The 15,898-nt window shown below is 39.9% G+C and overlaps 1 protein-coding gene across 1 annotated transcript; it reads left to right on the forward strand.

The window, feature by feature from the left end:
- Window positions 1–463: 463 nt before the first annotated feature.
- On the forward strand, window positions 464–14,460 carry LOC149785015 (uncharacterized). The gene is made up of 3 exons (XM_089931178.1): window positions 464–639; window positions 1,788–1,895; window positions 14,297–14,460. Exons 1-3 carry the CDS (start codon window positions 585–587, stop codon window positions 14,443–14,445), a joined length of 312 nt encoding a protein of 103 aa, XP_089787304.1. The 5' UTR covers window positions 464–584; the 3' UTR covers window positions 14,446–14,460.
- The last annotated feature ends 1,438 nt before the right edge of the window (window positions 14,461–15,898 follow it).

Here is a 15,898-nt window from a genome sequence, read left to right on the forward strand (position 1 = left end):
GTCATATCTTGTAACAAAAAAATGAACGTACTTAGCGTTGTCATCACTTTATTGGTTATCTCCTTTGATATTGTATTCTAGATCCTCGATGTGCGCATAATATTGACAAGGTTAAGAATATATAGCAAACAATATTTTCCATAGTGCCTCACGAATAAATCACAGACTAATTGTTCGAACTGATCCATTTCTCAAATGCTAAACGATGATCACATTAAATGAAAAGGGCGTTGTCTTCAATCTCTAACTGTTGCCTGCATTTAGCGATTTGAAAGACACATGACTAATTCAAATACCATTTAATCCATGATATTAATTCGTCAGTACTCATGTGATAAACAAACTAGACCACCATGTGTTGTATTGTGCATCTCCAAGGCAGCGATGTTATCTTGGTACTCATGAATAGCTATAAATGAAATCCTTCCATTGATAAATACATTTGTTTCCGTTATAACTCGATGCCACGTGCACGGTGATTGTGGCGTTTGCATTCGCGATTTGGGACTTAAATTCAGTGTAAATTTTTGTTGCCAAAGGACAGACGGTTGGTGGATTTTTCACAAAATCGCTGAAAAGGAAACATGTTGAAAATGACAGGATGTTCAGAACGCTATGTTTTTATATGTGCCACAATTTGTACGTACAAAGCATTTTTTCTTTCTTGTCATACCTTTTTATTTCCCTAAATACGTATCTCTATTTCTAAGATTTCTATCTCTGTACCGAAAGCACACGCCTTAAAGCGAATTTGCTTTTGCCTGCGGTTGTGTTCCGTTTTGATTGTTAATCGTATCCGAGAATGTATATTTTTTTTTTTTTTTACAAACACGGAAGCGTGCATACATGCATGTATAGTACATATAAACATACGCACACTCTAGTGGATAGATAGATAAATAGATAAAGAGTCACCATAACAGACTGACAGAAGACAGACACACAAAAATAATTATTACAGTAGTTGTATGCATACAGACAGCAATTCCAGTAACTACTTTTATTCATATCAAATGAACTGTCTGTTTGACAACGGGATATTATAATATACCTGTGTGAGAAAGTCTGATACCGCCACTGTGTCATTAAAACTGTATTGCCATTGCGGGGCTGCTTTCTTCGCCCATTAAGGAAACATATCCATTGGATAAGATCTCTCTCTCTCTCTCTCTCTCTCTCTCTCTCTCTCTCTCTTAATAAAACATTCCTGCATTTAAGAGTGTAACTTGAAAGCTTCGGAAAGTGTCCATCATCTGTCTATATCAAAAATGTACAAAGCACCAAAAAATATATTCCAGGCAGTGACTGTTTCAAAACATTTCACCACATGAGTCGTACAAACCGTCAAAGAAAGAACTAGCCATGATCTGTTTCTCTTTGGTAATCATTGTCACCTGTTGCCAAAATGCCTCATACACCCTGCAACAACGACAACAACATTAGGGCAAACATTTTGACATAATATTATATAATATAATATAACATAACATAATATAATGTAATATAATATGGTTATTTGTCGATTTTATCTCTCATCACATGTCAATATTAGACAATATTGCAGATGTCGGGTATTGAGGAGAGCTGATAGCAAACTAAAAGTAAAAATATCTTATAAAAGACGCATATAATAACTAAACGTTGGATTGTATTACAGGCGCGGACGTATTTATCTGGATGTACATACAAATATTTTTTAGAAACAAGCAGAACATTTCTCGTGGTTGTACTCCCAATAGCTTTATTACACTCCAGTTTACTATGTACGGTTATGACTTGCATTATAGGTTTTGTCCTCGCGCAAGGTTTTGACAGCGAATGTGAAGATCGTTACAAGGTGTTTTATGGTCACTCCCGCTGTTTGCCACGGAAATCTCCTCCTCTGAATCAAACAGGTAAGCTGTATTTTTTGTTTAGTTATCACCATCATATCTCAATATGAATAGATTGTAAGTTTTAAGAATGTATTACATGTGAGAATAATTTTCTAGAGCATTATTTGCGTTTCCGTGTTGACATTGAAATGTTGTTTTCTGTTATCTGAATAATGTGTGTCATATTTTAATAATATATAAAATAAATTATAAAACGTATAATATAAAAAACATACTTTCCTGAGATATTTCTGAATCAAATCTGGATAGCATAACATTGTGGACTTGATCTGATACTGAGCTTCTACTCTCATCCAATCAAAATAACTTTCAAGAGTGAAGCTATTTGTGATTCGATGCCACAAAAAGCTGAACTGTTTTCTCTCTCCAGGCCCGGTCATACACGTAAAAATAAGAAAATCCAATTTTGTTGATTTTCCTTGAATAAAAATAGTCTGTTATGGAGCCAAACTTTGAACCTGCAATAATGTTGATTGTCTCGTTCTTCTGTGTACATTAGCTTAAAACAAACCCGAATCTGCGTTTTAATTGGCACAGCACGCACAGCAAGAAATGCAAACCTATACGGTATTCTCAACAGTACAGCAAGAAACTCCATCTTGTATAACGTTACAAGGCACAGTACAGAAAGAAACGAAAACTTGCATAAAGTTTGCAATTCACGTTACAGCTAAAAACTCCAATTTGTATAAACTTTACAAGGCACACTTCAGCATGAAACGAAAACTTGCATAAAGTTTACAAGGCACAGCGCAGCAAGAAACGCCAATTTGTATAAAGTTTACAAGACACAGTACAGCAAGAAATGCCAGCTTGTATAACGTGTACAAGTCACAGTAATTTTTCCTTTCGTACGTACATACATGAATATTCAAGTATATCCTTTCCTATATGCTTACGTGAATACTCAATTATATTATTTCCTAAATGCACACGTAAATACTCAAGTATATCCTTTCCTATATGCATACGTGAATACTTAAGCCTATCCTTACGTATATGCATGCATGGAAATTCAAATCTGCAATTTCGTATATGCAAAAATGTTTGCTCAAGTCTGTCCTTTCGCATCTGCATACATGGATACACGATTATACACTTTAATATTTTCACACATGGATGTTCAGGTTCGTCATTTCGTACATGCACGCAAGAATACTCAAGTCTGACCATTTGTGAACCTGCATCTTTCAGGTCAACCATTGAGCCACCTCAGTTTTACTAGTCAGAGAGAAAGCCGTCAGACACATATTGTGCATGGTCTTGTATTTTGTTATTAACATAGCCAATAGTTGTATAGTGGGACCCTTTGGGGACAATGGAAATCCCAGTCAAAAAGTTCATGGGACCCTTTGGGGACAAGCTTTATAGGAACAATGGAAATTCCAGTCAAAAAGGTTGTGGGAGCTTTTGGGGATATTACCATTAATATAGAGACAATATGAATGGAACAGGTGAGGTGACGTCATTGTACTGAAATTAGGTAACAATGTTGCGAGTGGATGACCTCAATCGGACCAAAGAGCGGGAAAAAACATAAAACGCTTGGCTTGACATAGATATATATAACACGTACAACATACTGACATAGACTGATGAACATTAATCTATAACACAAACAACTATACAACTGACTAAAAACATTCTTTAGGCACAAAAGCAAATCTTTTCGAGGCATATGAGTGGCCCTGAAAAGTGCCTTTGGGTTCTTCTAATTTCTCCACTTCTTCCAACATCTCCTCAGTTTCTCTATTATTCCCTTTTTCTTTTCCTTCAGTCCTCTTTTTCTTTCTGTTTTCTTTGTTCTTTCTCTCCTTTGCCCAGTTATCTTTTATCTTCTTTACTTTCTTTTTCAGTACCTTTCTCATCATTTCTTCAGCTTTCTTTAATTAGTCTAATCTCCATTTCACATAAGACCACTCTGTCAAACTTTCTATTTGTTCTAAAAAATCACCTGACTTTCATCACACCGTCAAGTGCCTCCTTCAATGTTCCAACTCTAACATACATAGGGTAAATGAAGCCTCTTAATCTCTCCACCTCCTCTTCTGTCATGTCTTTAATCGGATCTCGAGCTACTTTCAGACAAGTCACAAAGTCTAGGCTACCTGGATTCTTCCATTCATCTGCAAGCCTGTCCATTACATAGGCTCCATCCACCATCAACTGTCTTTTAAATCGTTGAATAAATTCATCTTCCTATGTGTTGACTAGTCAACGCTGAGTAGCCAGACTATATATCTATCTCTTTGAATTATAGTCGTTTTCGTCCTTTCGGACATGTACGACTGTTTACTGCATACACAGTATGTTTTTTAATTGCTCCTGGAGGACGAAAGAGAGCCACGCCCCCCCCCCCCAAGCGTTTATGTGTTCAGAGAACACTTGTTAATTCTAGCCATCAGGTTGTAGGACTATTAGAGTCCCTAACAACCTGAATGTCAGGCTATTATATGAGGGGGAATAGTGTCACGCACAGCCTTATTACTTATTCAGTCGCTATGCTAGGTAAGTGTATGAGAGTGGGATTGGACCCAGCACGCACTCGTACGGTTATTCTGCTGTTAAATGCGTGCACTGCACGTATCGTGTTTGGTGTCTGGCCGTGGTAAAGGAGGAGTGGGTGGTCGATGCGGGAGGCGGGTTCACGTCACAGGTCGGTACTCCTTGACTCCAGGGTATTGGTCTAAAAGGGTCGTCCTACACGATTTAATATAATCGTCCTACACGATTTAACTATGACAGCCATAGGTTTTAGGTTGCCACCTTGTGTGGCGGGTCCTGGTGATCTTGGGTTGTTGAGACCACCTTAAGCTGGTATGAAATTTGGGGTCTTAATGGTCTAATAACTTGTTTTAGTTTGCAGCCTTGTGCTGCTGCGCCGAATGGTCTTTGGAGTTTAGACCACCTTATATTCGACAATTAGGGGTCTTAATGCTTAGAGTGTTTTAAGTGTGCCAACTTGCGTGACGGGTCCTGATGGTCTGGGTTTGGGACCACCTTATATCATCTAATTTTGGGGTCTTAGAGAATATTTCTTGGCCTATGTATGGTTTGAGCCACTTTGTTTAGTGGGTACTGATGATCTGGGTTTTGGACCACCTTATATGTTCTATTTGGGGTCTTATAAGCGACCTGTAGTAATTGAATGGCTGTCACTTAGGTTTGAAGTGGTGTTCGTAGAAGTGTTAGTTTTTACGGCTGATGTTATTAAAATGATAGAGGAAGGATAGATGTTATTTAGAGTAGCCAGACTGACGAACGTTATAATTTATATACTTCAAGCAAAGATGTGAAGAAAACATCCCTTACAATAACTTCATATATTATCTACTATAAACACACAAAAAACAAACCTCAAAATCTACTATCCACACACTGGAAGATGAAAACACCCACAACATCTACTATCTACACATGGGAAGAAGAAAAAAAACTATTATATACTACGCACAAACTCCACAATTTACTATCCACACACGGGAATGAGAAGAAAAAAAACCCCCACAAAATCTACTATCCACACACGGGAAGAGAAACAAAAACCACAATATCTACTATCCACACAGAATGGAAGGAACAAAAATCCACTCTACTATCACACAAACATACGCTAATCCATACAAACACAATATCTACAATCCACACAAACGTACGCGCACTCATAAAATTCACACACATATTAGGAAATGAGTGAGTGTTTATAGTTACACTACTCTATGCTCATGCAAATTGGCAACTTGAATAGTCTCGTTTCTCGAGATATGGGTAGCCCTGAAAAGGGCTGTTTTTTTTCGAACTTCAGATACATCATCTTAATGCTGACACCTCCCAGGACGGGCACCACAAACACATCGGTGGCTCCAATCGCTGTTCCAAGTCACAATTGTTTTTGGGAGCGCAGACGGGGCTTGAGTGGATTCACTATACCACGCCTCCGTTTGAGAGATAGTGAAACTTGTTCCTTTCTCCTATGCTACACTCGTGGATGCTGTGGTCTCCTTACTTGTTTGGGACGCTGCTGTCTTTCCAACTCGTCCTCCCAGTTTTCCATCTCGGGGATCACGGTTCTCTATAATGGTGGTAGTGGTTGTGGCAGTTGCTGTAGCTGAAGTGATTGTGGTGGTACTGCTATTGCCTGTGGAGGTGTACTGACCATTGGCTTGACCTAACACAGAGGTCGAAGTATAAGGTGAGGCAGGATCATTCTTTTCCTTTTCATCTCCTCTTCCATCTTCTTTTCCTCCTCTTCTTGTTTAATCTTAGCTTCCTCTGCAATAGCCTCTATTGCCAGTTCGTCCAGGAGGCACTTGGCGCACTCCAGGTGCATCTGAAGTTCCACGAGTTTTGTGAGTCTGTTCATCTTGACGAGTCAACAATGGATAGCCAGACTGACGAACGCTTTCGACTTATATTTGTAAAGCACGGACGTGAAGGAAAACATCCCCTGTTACCAAAACTTACAAAACCCATATTATCACAAACAATATGGAACGCGCGGACCTAAGAGAAACACTCACTCATTCTTTTACCTACAAGCACTAACTATAATCAAAATTACACAGATGTTTTGACAAGCTACGAAAACGAAGTGCTTATAGACACACTTCTATTTTTGGACATAAAACAAAGAAATGAAGTGCTTATAGACACACTTTCATTTTTTAACACTTACTAACATACAATTGGCATTTGAATTAGTATCTCTTTTCTAGAGCATTGGGGTAGCTCTGAAAGGGACTTTTTTTGTGGACGAGGAGTTATGGCAATCTTTACTGGTCTAAGATTGCGTCCCCGTCTGGCGGCAGTCTTTCCCACAGGATAAGGTCTGCTTCTTTGGAAAGAGAAGGAGAACTCATTCGTGTTTACGCGACAGTCGACAAATCCTCTGTCTGGTTCTTGCTGTTGCTGTTGTTGCTGCTGTTTTCTCTGCTCTATCTGCTTCTGAAGTATGGAATTCTCCGTCCATTCTTCTTTTTCTGTTTGGATTTCATCTCTGAAGGGCTGTTCTATCAAGTCTTCGGTTGCTTTCAGCATTCTAACATTCTCTATCTCTTTAGGTTTTGGTATCAGGCTTTGCCTGACACGATGTAAATTCACATAAGCTTGGTTCAGCTTGGCTAGTCTTGAATACATCTTCATACGAGGATGAGCCAACAATGGACTTTTGATTGATTGATTAGTTGAATTATAGTGGCGTTCGCTACATAATGAGCATGTACCACTGGTTTATGTGCACACGGTGCACTAATTAATTACTCCTGAGGGAGAGGAATGGTGCCACACCCCTCAGGCATTTATGTACTCACAGAGTACTAATTGATTGGGCCGTTAGTTCGTAGACGGTAGTTGCGTGCCCAACCGAACTAAATGTAAGGCCTAAGATTTGAGTAGGAGTAGTACAAACCCACACTCATGTATTCAGTTTGCTATTGAGAGCCCCAGGTGTCAACCCAAGCAGTATGTAACGGCAGCTGCCATTGGCCAGCTTTTGCCGTCACATTAGGACACCTGGGCTTGTGGCAAGTGCAAATCGTTCCACATCTTGCCACTTTTGTACGAAATCCGAGCGTGGTAAAGGAGGAAAGGTGCTCAGCAAGCCAGCCCTGGATGTTGTTGTACTTCCCGAAACGCCAGCCCGTACTTATTTCAAATTAAGTCCAGTTGTACTAATGGACATACCTAATACCAATAATGTGTAAGCCACCTGTGCAATTGAGTCGAATTCATTTAAGTTGTAGAATTTTAGAATAAATATGAACGAACAAGTTGGGATTTCGTGTACAGAGTGTACATTAAAAAATGTAAATTAATACCAATCGGTGTAGTCTGTGCGACTTGTATCAGTTTGAATCACGCTAGGTTTTTTAAGTAGTAGGTGAGTTTGACGGTGGTACCAATTCAGATCATATTAGGTTTACGAAAATAGTTAGCCAAAGAGGGAACCAAGCCAATCTGGTTCCCTATTGCATTTAAAGGCAATTTTTGTAGCCCTAAGAAGGGCTTTTTGTTTATGCAAAGGTCCCCCTCTGGTCCTCATATTTTCTGCATACTTCCGCTGTTCTCTGCTCCTGTTGGGTTGTCTCAGGGAAGTAGAAGCCGTGTATGATTGCGATGTGTCGAGCAGCTTTCGTTACGAGATCAAGGTTGTAGTAGTCGTAGGCATCTTGGTAGTACTGGCTCAGAATACGTACGCCGTAGTGCCATTGGATCGGTCGTGGTCTCTGGATTGCTAGGGAGCGCCAATTTAGATATTGAACAGCATTGATGAGATTTCCGGCTTTCTTTATGTCTGTTACTGCTGCGCTGAACCCCAATTCCTTGATTAAGTTTTTCATACTAGTTGGTAGATCTTCTTGTTCGCTTTCATCGCTGCTTGTAGACAGCTCCAGATCCTCTTCCAGTATAGACTTTTTAGCAGGTAGAGGCTTCGTTTGGGGAGTTTTGCTGATGCTGGTGTTGCCTGTTTTTTGCTGAGTTTTGCCTTTTCCTCAGCTGGTTTTTGTTGTTGTTGTGGTTGTTTCTTTGACTGCACTGGTGTAGTCAGTAAAGCAGTTTTTCCCTCTGTCCTGGCCTCTGGAATGGTAGTAGTGGTGGTAGTGGTAGAGGGTGTAGACTGCTGTTGAATGTTGGTCTGTGTAGCCGCTGGACAGGGATCACGTGGTTGCGAGGGCAACTCTCGCACCACGTTTTTACTGTCTCCAGTTCCGACTTGAGGCCGTCTTGTGAATTTCTTTATCTCTGTCGTTTTCCCAGATTAGAAGTAGAGTTGTTCGCTTAGACTGCGCTCTAATGCTCCAACCTGTGGCAACTGCAAGCCCTAACCCTTGAAGTGCCTTCAGGACTTGTGCTGGGATTACATCCGTCGCTAGCTCCATTGTTCTTGATACGTGTTGATGCTTCTACGTTCGCTGCAGACTATGATGGTCAGGCTTGATTCTATCTCGCTTTATATGGTTCAAGCGCGGACGCGATAGAAAATATCCTTACGATTTTTGTTGGGTCGGAGCACTAGGATTGTTGATTTGAGGGTGAGCGATAGAGAAAAGTCAACGAACATGTATAGTGATAAAAATTGAAAACAAACGACAGACATTTTTCAAAACACATCATTTTTATTCAAATAACTAACAACCAACAATTAACAATTTTTCTAACAAACAATCAAACATGTTTCAAATAACAAACTATTTTTTGACAAGGTTGGCAAAGTTGTAAAGTAAAGCTAGACTTACGTTGATAGAAGTTATTGGGCCTTTGATATACACTACGTTTCCTAGCTAAAGACTAACGATAGCCGTAATGGTCACAAGACCATCGATCTACTTTGTCATCGTTTCTAGAAGATTGACGATCAAAATAAATCACTAAATGTTTTAAAGAATATCCAAGACTGCGTTGATGAAGAAAATATACACAATATTGTCAACATGGAATCTGTGCATTGTAATTTCACATTATTGAATCGTGTCGTCTGGGCATTTCTTCTCATAGAGTCAGTGATGTCGTCTTCCAAAACTGGCTTTCCATGCGAATCAAAATATTCTTCACAACCTTCTTTAAAAACGTAGACGGTTACCCAGTGGGTTCCTGTGAGATGACTGTCGTCCGTGTTGATGACATAAGCTTGATGGTCTTGAGGTTTGCGATGAAGCAGTTTATTTATAGCACACACAGGATTCCAAGAAGCAGTGTACGAACTGTGGTTCAAAAGGTAATAAAGTTCCCAGGTATCCATTTTTGTATTGTCTTGTGGGTTTTTTATTTTTGTTTTTCCACAGGTAATGATACGTCATCAATTCAATCCGTACCTTTTTCTTAAAAATCTCTGACAAGTAACCGTTTCTTCGCCTCGTCTCCGCACTCTGAGCCAAGAGTGCTTCGATGTGATGGATCTCTAGAACCATCACTGGAGGAGAGGAATGATCAAGCAAGTCTTTATACCACTTATGCAACACGGCTTTTTCCGAGATCAGTCTCCAAGGTTCGTCCAGATACTCGTCCAATTTTTCTTCCTGACTCAGCATCAGATATGCATCGTGTTGCATTTGACTGGGATGATCGTTTTGACATCCATAACAATCTTTCTTGATCAATTCCGTTATTTTTCTGAAAGGTGTTTGACAAAATAGGAGACTAAATGTTGTTCATGGTCTGGCCATCTGGACTTCATCACTATGTCCTTTTCGTTTTTGTCTTGGGGTTCTGTTTCCACGGTATCCTCCCATTCCATTTCCATAGATTCTCCACTATTCAAAGAGGGTTTACATTCCTCCGTAGCTTCAAATAGTCTATAATGACTTATCTCAAACTGTTGATTTATATGGTATTATCGAATTCAGCATACAGGATGACGTTCACCGTTTCGGTGAGAGCTTTAGCAAACTAAAGTTCCACACGAATTTGGCCGGATTTTATAGGTTGGAAATGTCCCTCGTCGCTGCCTTGGTCTGGAGTAAAATCAAACCCAACAAAGTGTAGCCTCCTGCATAATCCTCGTGCGTAACACCGTGACTGGTATTGGTCCCTAACTGTCCGGTGGCTTCGTACAGGGACAAATACGATCCCACTCAAGTAATTCTTCTTCCCGTCACTGAAGTTAGGTTCGAAGGGTCTGGTACACAATGTTTTGCCATCGTGACTGACTTTATCTTGCTCACGTTTTAGTGCTTAAACACGAAAGTGTTGGCAGTGACGGCTCCGTTGAGGTCTACATTGCTGACAATACCAATGATTAAACGTTTGGGTAACTGTCCTTGGAGCAGATGATTTTCGATCTTTGATATTTGATCTGAGTCCAGTAGAAATGGTGAAAGTGTTCATTTCCACGAAGTGTGACTGATGTCGTTTCTCACTTTAGGTAACACTTCCAGAGTCTTGTTTCTTAGGTGATGGTTTTTTTTCCAATTTCTCTAAAGACAGTGTCTTTAAACTTGTCTATGCCCGCTGTGTCAGGTTTCCATACCACGCAAGCATCCAGGTGAGTGTTCTTGGTTTCGTCTTCGTAAATCAAGAGATTTTTAAGGTACGCTTGGTAAGGGTAAGTATCCATGCTGCCGCTGACTAGTTTGTTATTCAAGTGCTAATCCACTTCACTAAACAAGGAATGCATGAGATTGTTGACAGAAGCTTCTCTAGCATCGACCCCTGGATTGATGTTGCCTTCTGTTTCGATCACTTTGACTTTCAAATACAAGTAACAGCTAAACAGATCGATGTAATATTCGGGCCGTCCTTTGATTTCAAATTATAGAGGAGCTGAATCCGTCAAAGAGGAGACGGGATGAAATTCGACCCATTGGGAATCTTGAATCGTCATCATGGTGGGTGGCATGGCAAATATATCCAGTTCGGACTTGGAAAAGGCACAAGAATTTCTGTGCATCATTTTTCTTGCTGTGATTTAATAGTCAAAAACGTCTAAGTCTCTGATGGTTCTTCTTTTCTTAGTATTTCTAGCTTACGAGTGTGAAGGCCTCTGAAGTGGTAATTATGTCATTTTTGCATGCTCTCAAGAAAACTTCTTGGTGTGTTGTTTGTATATGGTGAAATTACGGAGAAATTCTTTGCGTGTCAATGCGGCATCTTTTAAGGACCGCAATCCTCGTGTCACCATTGGTTTTAAAACAGGCGCCACCGAATGAAAGGCCGATTTCAAAATATCTCCTAAACCATGTCCTCGCTGTCGAGCGACACCTCTGTATACTGGAGTCGTTAGAGAATCTTTATCGAAAGTGGAGTTTCACCGTGACTTTCCATTTGGTGAATGAAATATTTGGTCCCAGATTTCCTCATGTAGCAATCTTGACACTATCGAATTACGACTTACTGACAGGTAAATAGTGAGAATGTACAAATCGGCGGTGAACGTGTTAGGTGTTTCCGTGGAAGGGCATGATGTTCATTTTTTTTATAGTCGATTTCTTGCGAAGCGGCGCTCCAAGAATCAAAACTGGGAGGATATTCTTTCTAACGCACTTTGACCTGTTTGACATGGCGTTTAACCACTTTACGGGTTCTTCGCTCGAGAATGCTTTCTATGTCGTTCACTTCGTCTTATGTTTCGGTCACACGTTGTAACTCGGGCAAGTAAAACGTTCCTTTTAACACTTCCCCGTTCATGTCTTCCAATTTATAGACGGCATGATGACTGCCACGCACTCATCCAGTGACACGAAACAGTTAGGTGGTCCAATAGGGTAAGTAACCTTTTCAAAGTGCGTTTGTTTTCGCCAATGCGCACCCAATCTCTTGCTGCCAACATTCCACCTTTCCTGGAGACTGTCGCCGTCGTCGGGAATCACTTCTGGGGGGGGGGGGGCACGTCCGATGTTTCGATGGTAAGATTGATTGTACACTTGAATCAGGTGTGGTAAGGTGTAGATGTATTTGAGAGTGTGTTGATGCGTAAACTTTTTCCACATGCAATCTTTCAAGGTGCGATGAATACGTTCCACGATGATAGTTTAGTTTCGGGATTCTCAGTCGTGTAAAAATTAATGTTACTTTTCTTCAATTCAGTTTGGAAAGGTTGATTAGGAAATTCGGTGCCTTTGTCGGTTTGCGATCGAAGAGGGTGACGACTACTTTGTTTCAACACCAATTTGAGGACTCGCACGAACTCACTGCTTGATTTTGGAAGTCAATGGTACCACCCAGACACATCTGGAAAAGACGTCGATGACACGAAACAAATAGTTGTAGCTACGATTGTAGGTGGCCAAACTAAAGACATCGGCTAAGTCGTCTTGCCATTGATGATCGATGCCCTCCACCCGGGAGCAACGTCTGGAAACCTTTCATCGAACGGGTTTGTGTAAAGTGTACGTGGCATGTTCTTGTAACCATAGTTGCACTTGAGGTAAACGGAGACTTTTCAGTCAAGTTCTGGTAGCACGATACAAAATTTGAACTCCTCCGTAACCTGCAGTTAGGGATGGACCGTAGTAAATTCTGGCTAACACCTTCTCCATTTTTAGCAAGTCACCCACACTTCGCTGATTCTACTTTGGATGGGATGTAATGGTGGTTTGAAAACGGCTTCACGTGTCTGACCTGCCACGAGAGTAGAAGTAGAGGGTAGTGGCGGCAGTGAGGGTTGTAATATATGGCTTTAGTCTTCTTTTCTTTTTTCACTTCTGGTTTCTCTTCTTTTTTTCACTTCTGTCAAAGAAGGAGTGAACGTCATTTTCTAACCCAAGCTTTCAGTTCTTCTCGTTGGGAGCTGGGGAAGAGGTCAACAAGGACGCTAAAATCTTACTATGAACTGGAGCTGCTGACGGTGTTTGAAAGACTTCTCGTACCTTTTGTGCCTCAGGCATTCGTAACACTGCGTCTGTCCTGACCGCTAGGGGTGGTCGTGGCGGCGGTGGTGGTGATGGTCTTTTCATCAGGGTCTTAAAATCTTTCATATTTGGCAGAGCTGTTTCATCTAAAGCTTTCTGGTGAAAGAGTTGCAGTCGTTGCAATAGGTGACCGTACTTTTGCGATTTTTCTGTTTCATACAAATCGTTGCGATCCATCAACGGCTGCAATTCGTGTTGTAACTGGGACACCTCTGTCAAATGAAGATTGTGAGGCAAATGCGGGGTCCGTTGTTCCTGCCAACGATGGTAATCCATCCACCGTTTGTAAAACACTAAACTCAGTTTTTGTCCTTCCATCGGATCTCAATGGTCACGTCTGAGATCTTTGAACCCAAAAGTTCACTTTAATCTTCTTGGTCCTTTTTATATTGTTCCCATGAGTCATCCCAGCATTGTTTCAAATACTCCTTTCAGCATGGGTCCTAACAACATGGGCGAAATTCCTCCTTGTCGTACGATCATCTTTTTCTTTTCACGAATGAATATTTCTTTTAACCATTTGGCGAAGAACGCGTCGATTCTTAGCTAAGCATTCTTTCTGATGTATAGACAAAGGTATCATGCCCTTCAAGACATTCAGGCAACATTCACACACGGTATCGACGACGTCTTTGGAGGCTGTTTACATGAGTTGTTTTTGCATGGGTGAAGGAGCTTTGGACAGGACAGACGACATGTCCCAACGCTTTGCTAAACGAGGAGGAAGTCCTTTCATTTTCATTCCTTTCTCAGCCAGAGAGTGGTGTGCACTTCTTGTATGGGACAAGTTTGATTGACATGGTGGAACAAACTTTTTTGGAATTGAATATCAAAATGTTGTTCCATTCATCAATAAGTTTCGAAGAAGAGGGTTGCAGAACTGTTATGGGTGCTATATAAGATATGTATTGTCCCAGAAAAGGTTATTCTAAACATCTAGACAATTTTCTGCATTACGTTAAACGTGTACGATCAAGTCAAACTGCATAAAATTCATCAATAGCTTTTGTCAAAACCACATTAACCTTTGTTTAAAGTTTTGTTCTTTCTTTACAGTTCAGGACCTCATACTAAAGAAGCATAACGACTACCGACAGCAAGTTTCACCATCCGCATCCAATATGCGGAAACTGGTACTTATTATATACACACATATTTTATCAATACTTACACGAACTATGAAACATTACATAATATACGTGTGAATTGCTTACAAATTAATTCCCTCCTTTGTAGATGTAATATTTCATGCATGGAATTTAAGTTTTTGAGTTATATGTTAATTCTTCTTCTGATTACTTGGACTCTAAAAGATTAATTCGTTTCTCTGGAAACACTATTGTATTCATACAGAACTCTTGTACAAGGACATTTCTTGAAAATCTTAATTGGGTTTCCAAGACCGGAGGATTAATTATTATGTTTCTACAAGGAACTGTAGACGTCAACACAGTACAGGCTACAACATACGTCATCACCTTCCATCTTCGAGTCTTCGTCGGGACTCGAACCTGGAATCATAAGAACATTTCAACACTAGGACTTCAAAATTTTTATTCGTGGATTATTCTTGCATGATTTTTGGATCTAATTCTGGAAACCGTAAGTTCTCATAATTTTTCATTTTTACAGTATTTTTTTCAGGGAAAGAAATTATTTGTTATATTTTCAAAGCTTTTTGTTTTCACTCCTTCTTGTGTTACTGTTTTTTTTTTCCGAGCCTAAACACGTAACACTATACATACAGCACACACAAATACTTAAATCAATAGATTGAACACCAATATACTTAAATCTATAGATTCAACACAAAAATTCTTACATCTATACATATCGGGGCCCCGAGTGGCCGAGTGGTCTAAAGCGCTCACCGTTCCGGATCACTGCCATCTCACCTCTGTCTGCGTGAGTTCGAGTCTCAGGCTCGGCTAGCGTGGGTACGTGGGAAAGCCTGCCAGTAGCTTCTCGTGGGTCGGTGGTTCTTCCCTGGGTTTTCCAGGGTTCTTCCTCCACCAGTTATACTGGCCGCCATGTATAGCCTATCTTGTGCTGAAAAATGGCGTTAAACCTGCCAACAACAAATCTATACATACAGCACACACAAATACTTAAATCTACAGACACAATACACAAATTCTTAACTATATAAATACAATATTGAAAAATTCTCAAATCTATAGATTCAAGAAAAAATCTTAAATCTTTAAGTATAACAAACAAAAATACTTAAATCTATTAATACAACACACAAATGCTTAAAACTATCGATGCAACACACACAATTACTTGAATCTATAGAATAATATCATTTTGCAATTTAAATTGTATTTGCGAACCACACAGCGATTTCAAGTCTCAGAAGATAACAACTATCTGTGCCTAAACAGACCAAATAGGAATTATGTTCGCTGCACGTTTAGGACGTTCAACCATTTTATTATTCCTTTTCTACATGCGTAGGCCTATAACTTCGAACTATAATAATTATTTGATAATCAAACCATTTAATAATTTTGATATTTTATTTTAAATATATTATGGTATAGTATAACTATGAATATTTAGTTATTTGGTTTTTTTTTTTTTGTCATATATGCATGGGACACCGAGCTTGCGGATATTGCACAACGCTGGGCGGACAACTGTAAACTCGGACAC

This window comes from Sinohyriopsis cumingii, chromosome 13, assembly GCF_028554795.1.
Source record: "Sinohyriopsis cumingii isolate HCF-2022 chromosome 13, ASM2855479v2, whole genome shotgun sequence".
Classification (NCBI taxonomy): Eukaryota; Metazoa; Mollusca; class Bivalvia; order Unionida; family Unionidae; genus Sinohyriopsis; species Sinohyriopsis cumingii.

What these genes read in the sequence shown, in the direction of transcription:
- LOC149785015 (XM_089931178.1), top strand. Translation starts at nt 585, where the DNA reads ATGTTGAAAATGACAGGATGTTCAGAACGCTATGTTTTTATATGTGCC. An exon ending in TTTTATATGTGCCACAATTT is followed by an intron (nt 640 to 1,787) that starts GTACGTACAAAG and finishes CTTGCATTATAG; the next exon opens with GTTTTGTCCTCGCGCAAGGT. An exon ending in TCCTCCTCTGAATCAAACAG is followed by an intron (nt 1,896 to 14,296) that starts GTAAGCTGTATT and finishes CTTTCTTTACAG; the next exon opens with TTCAGGACCTCATACTAAAG.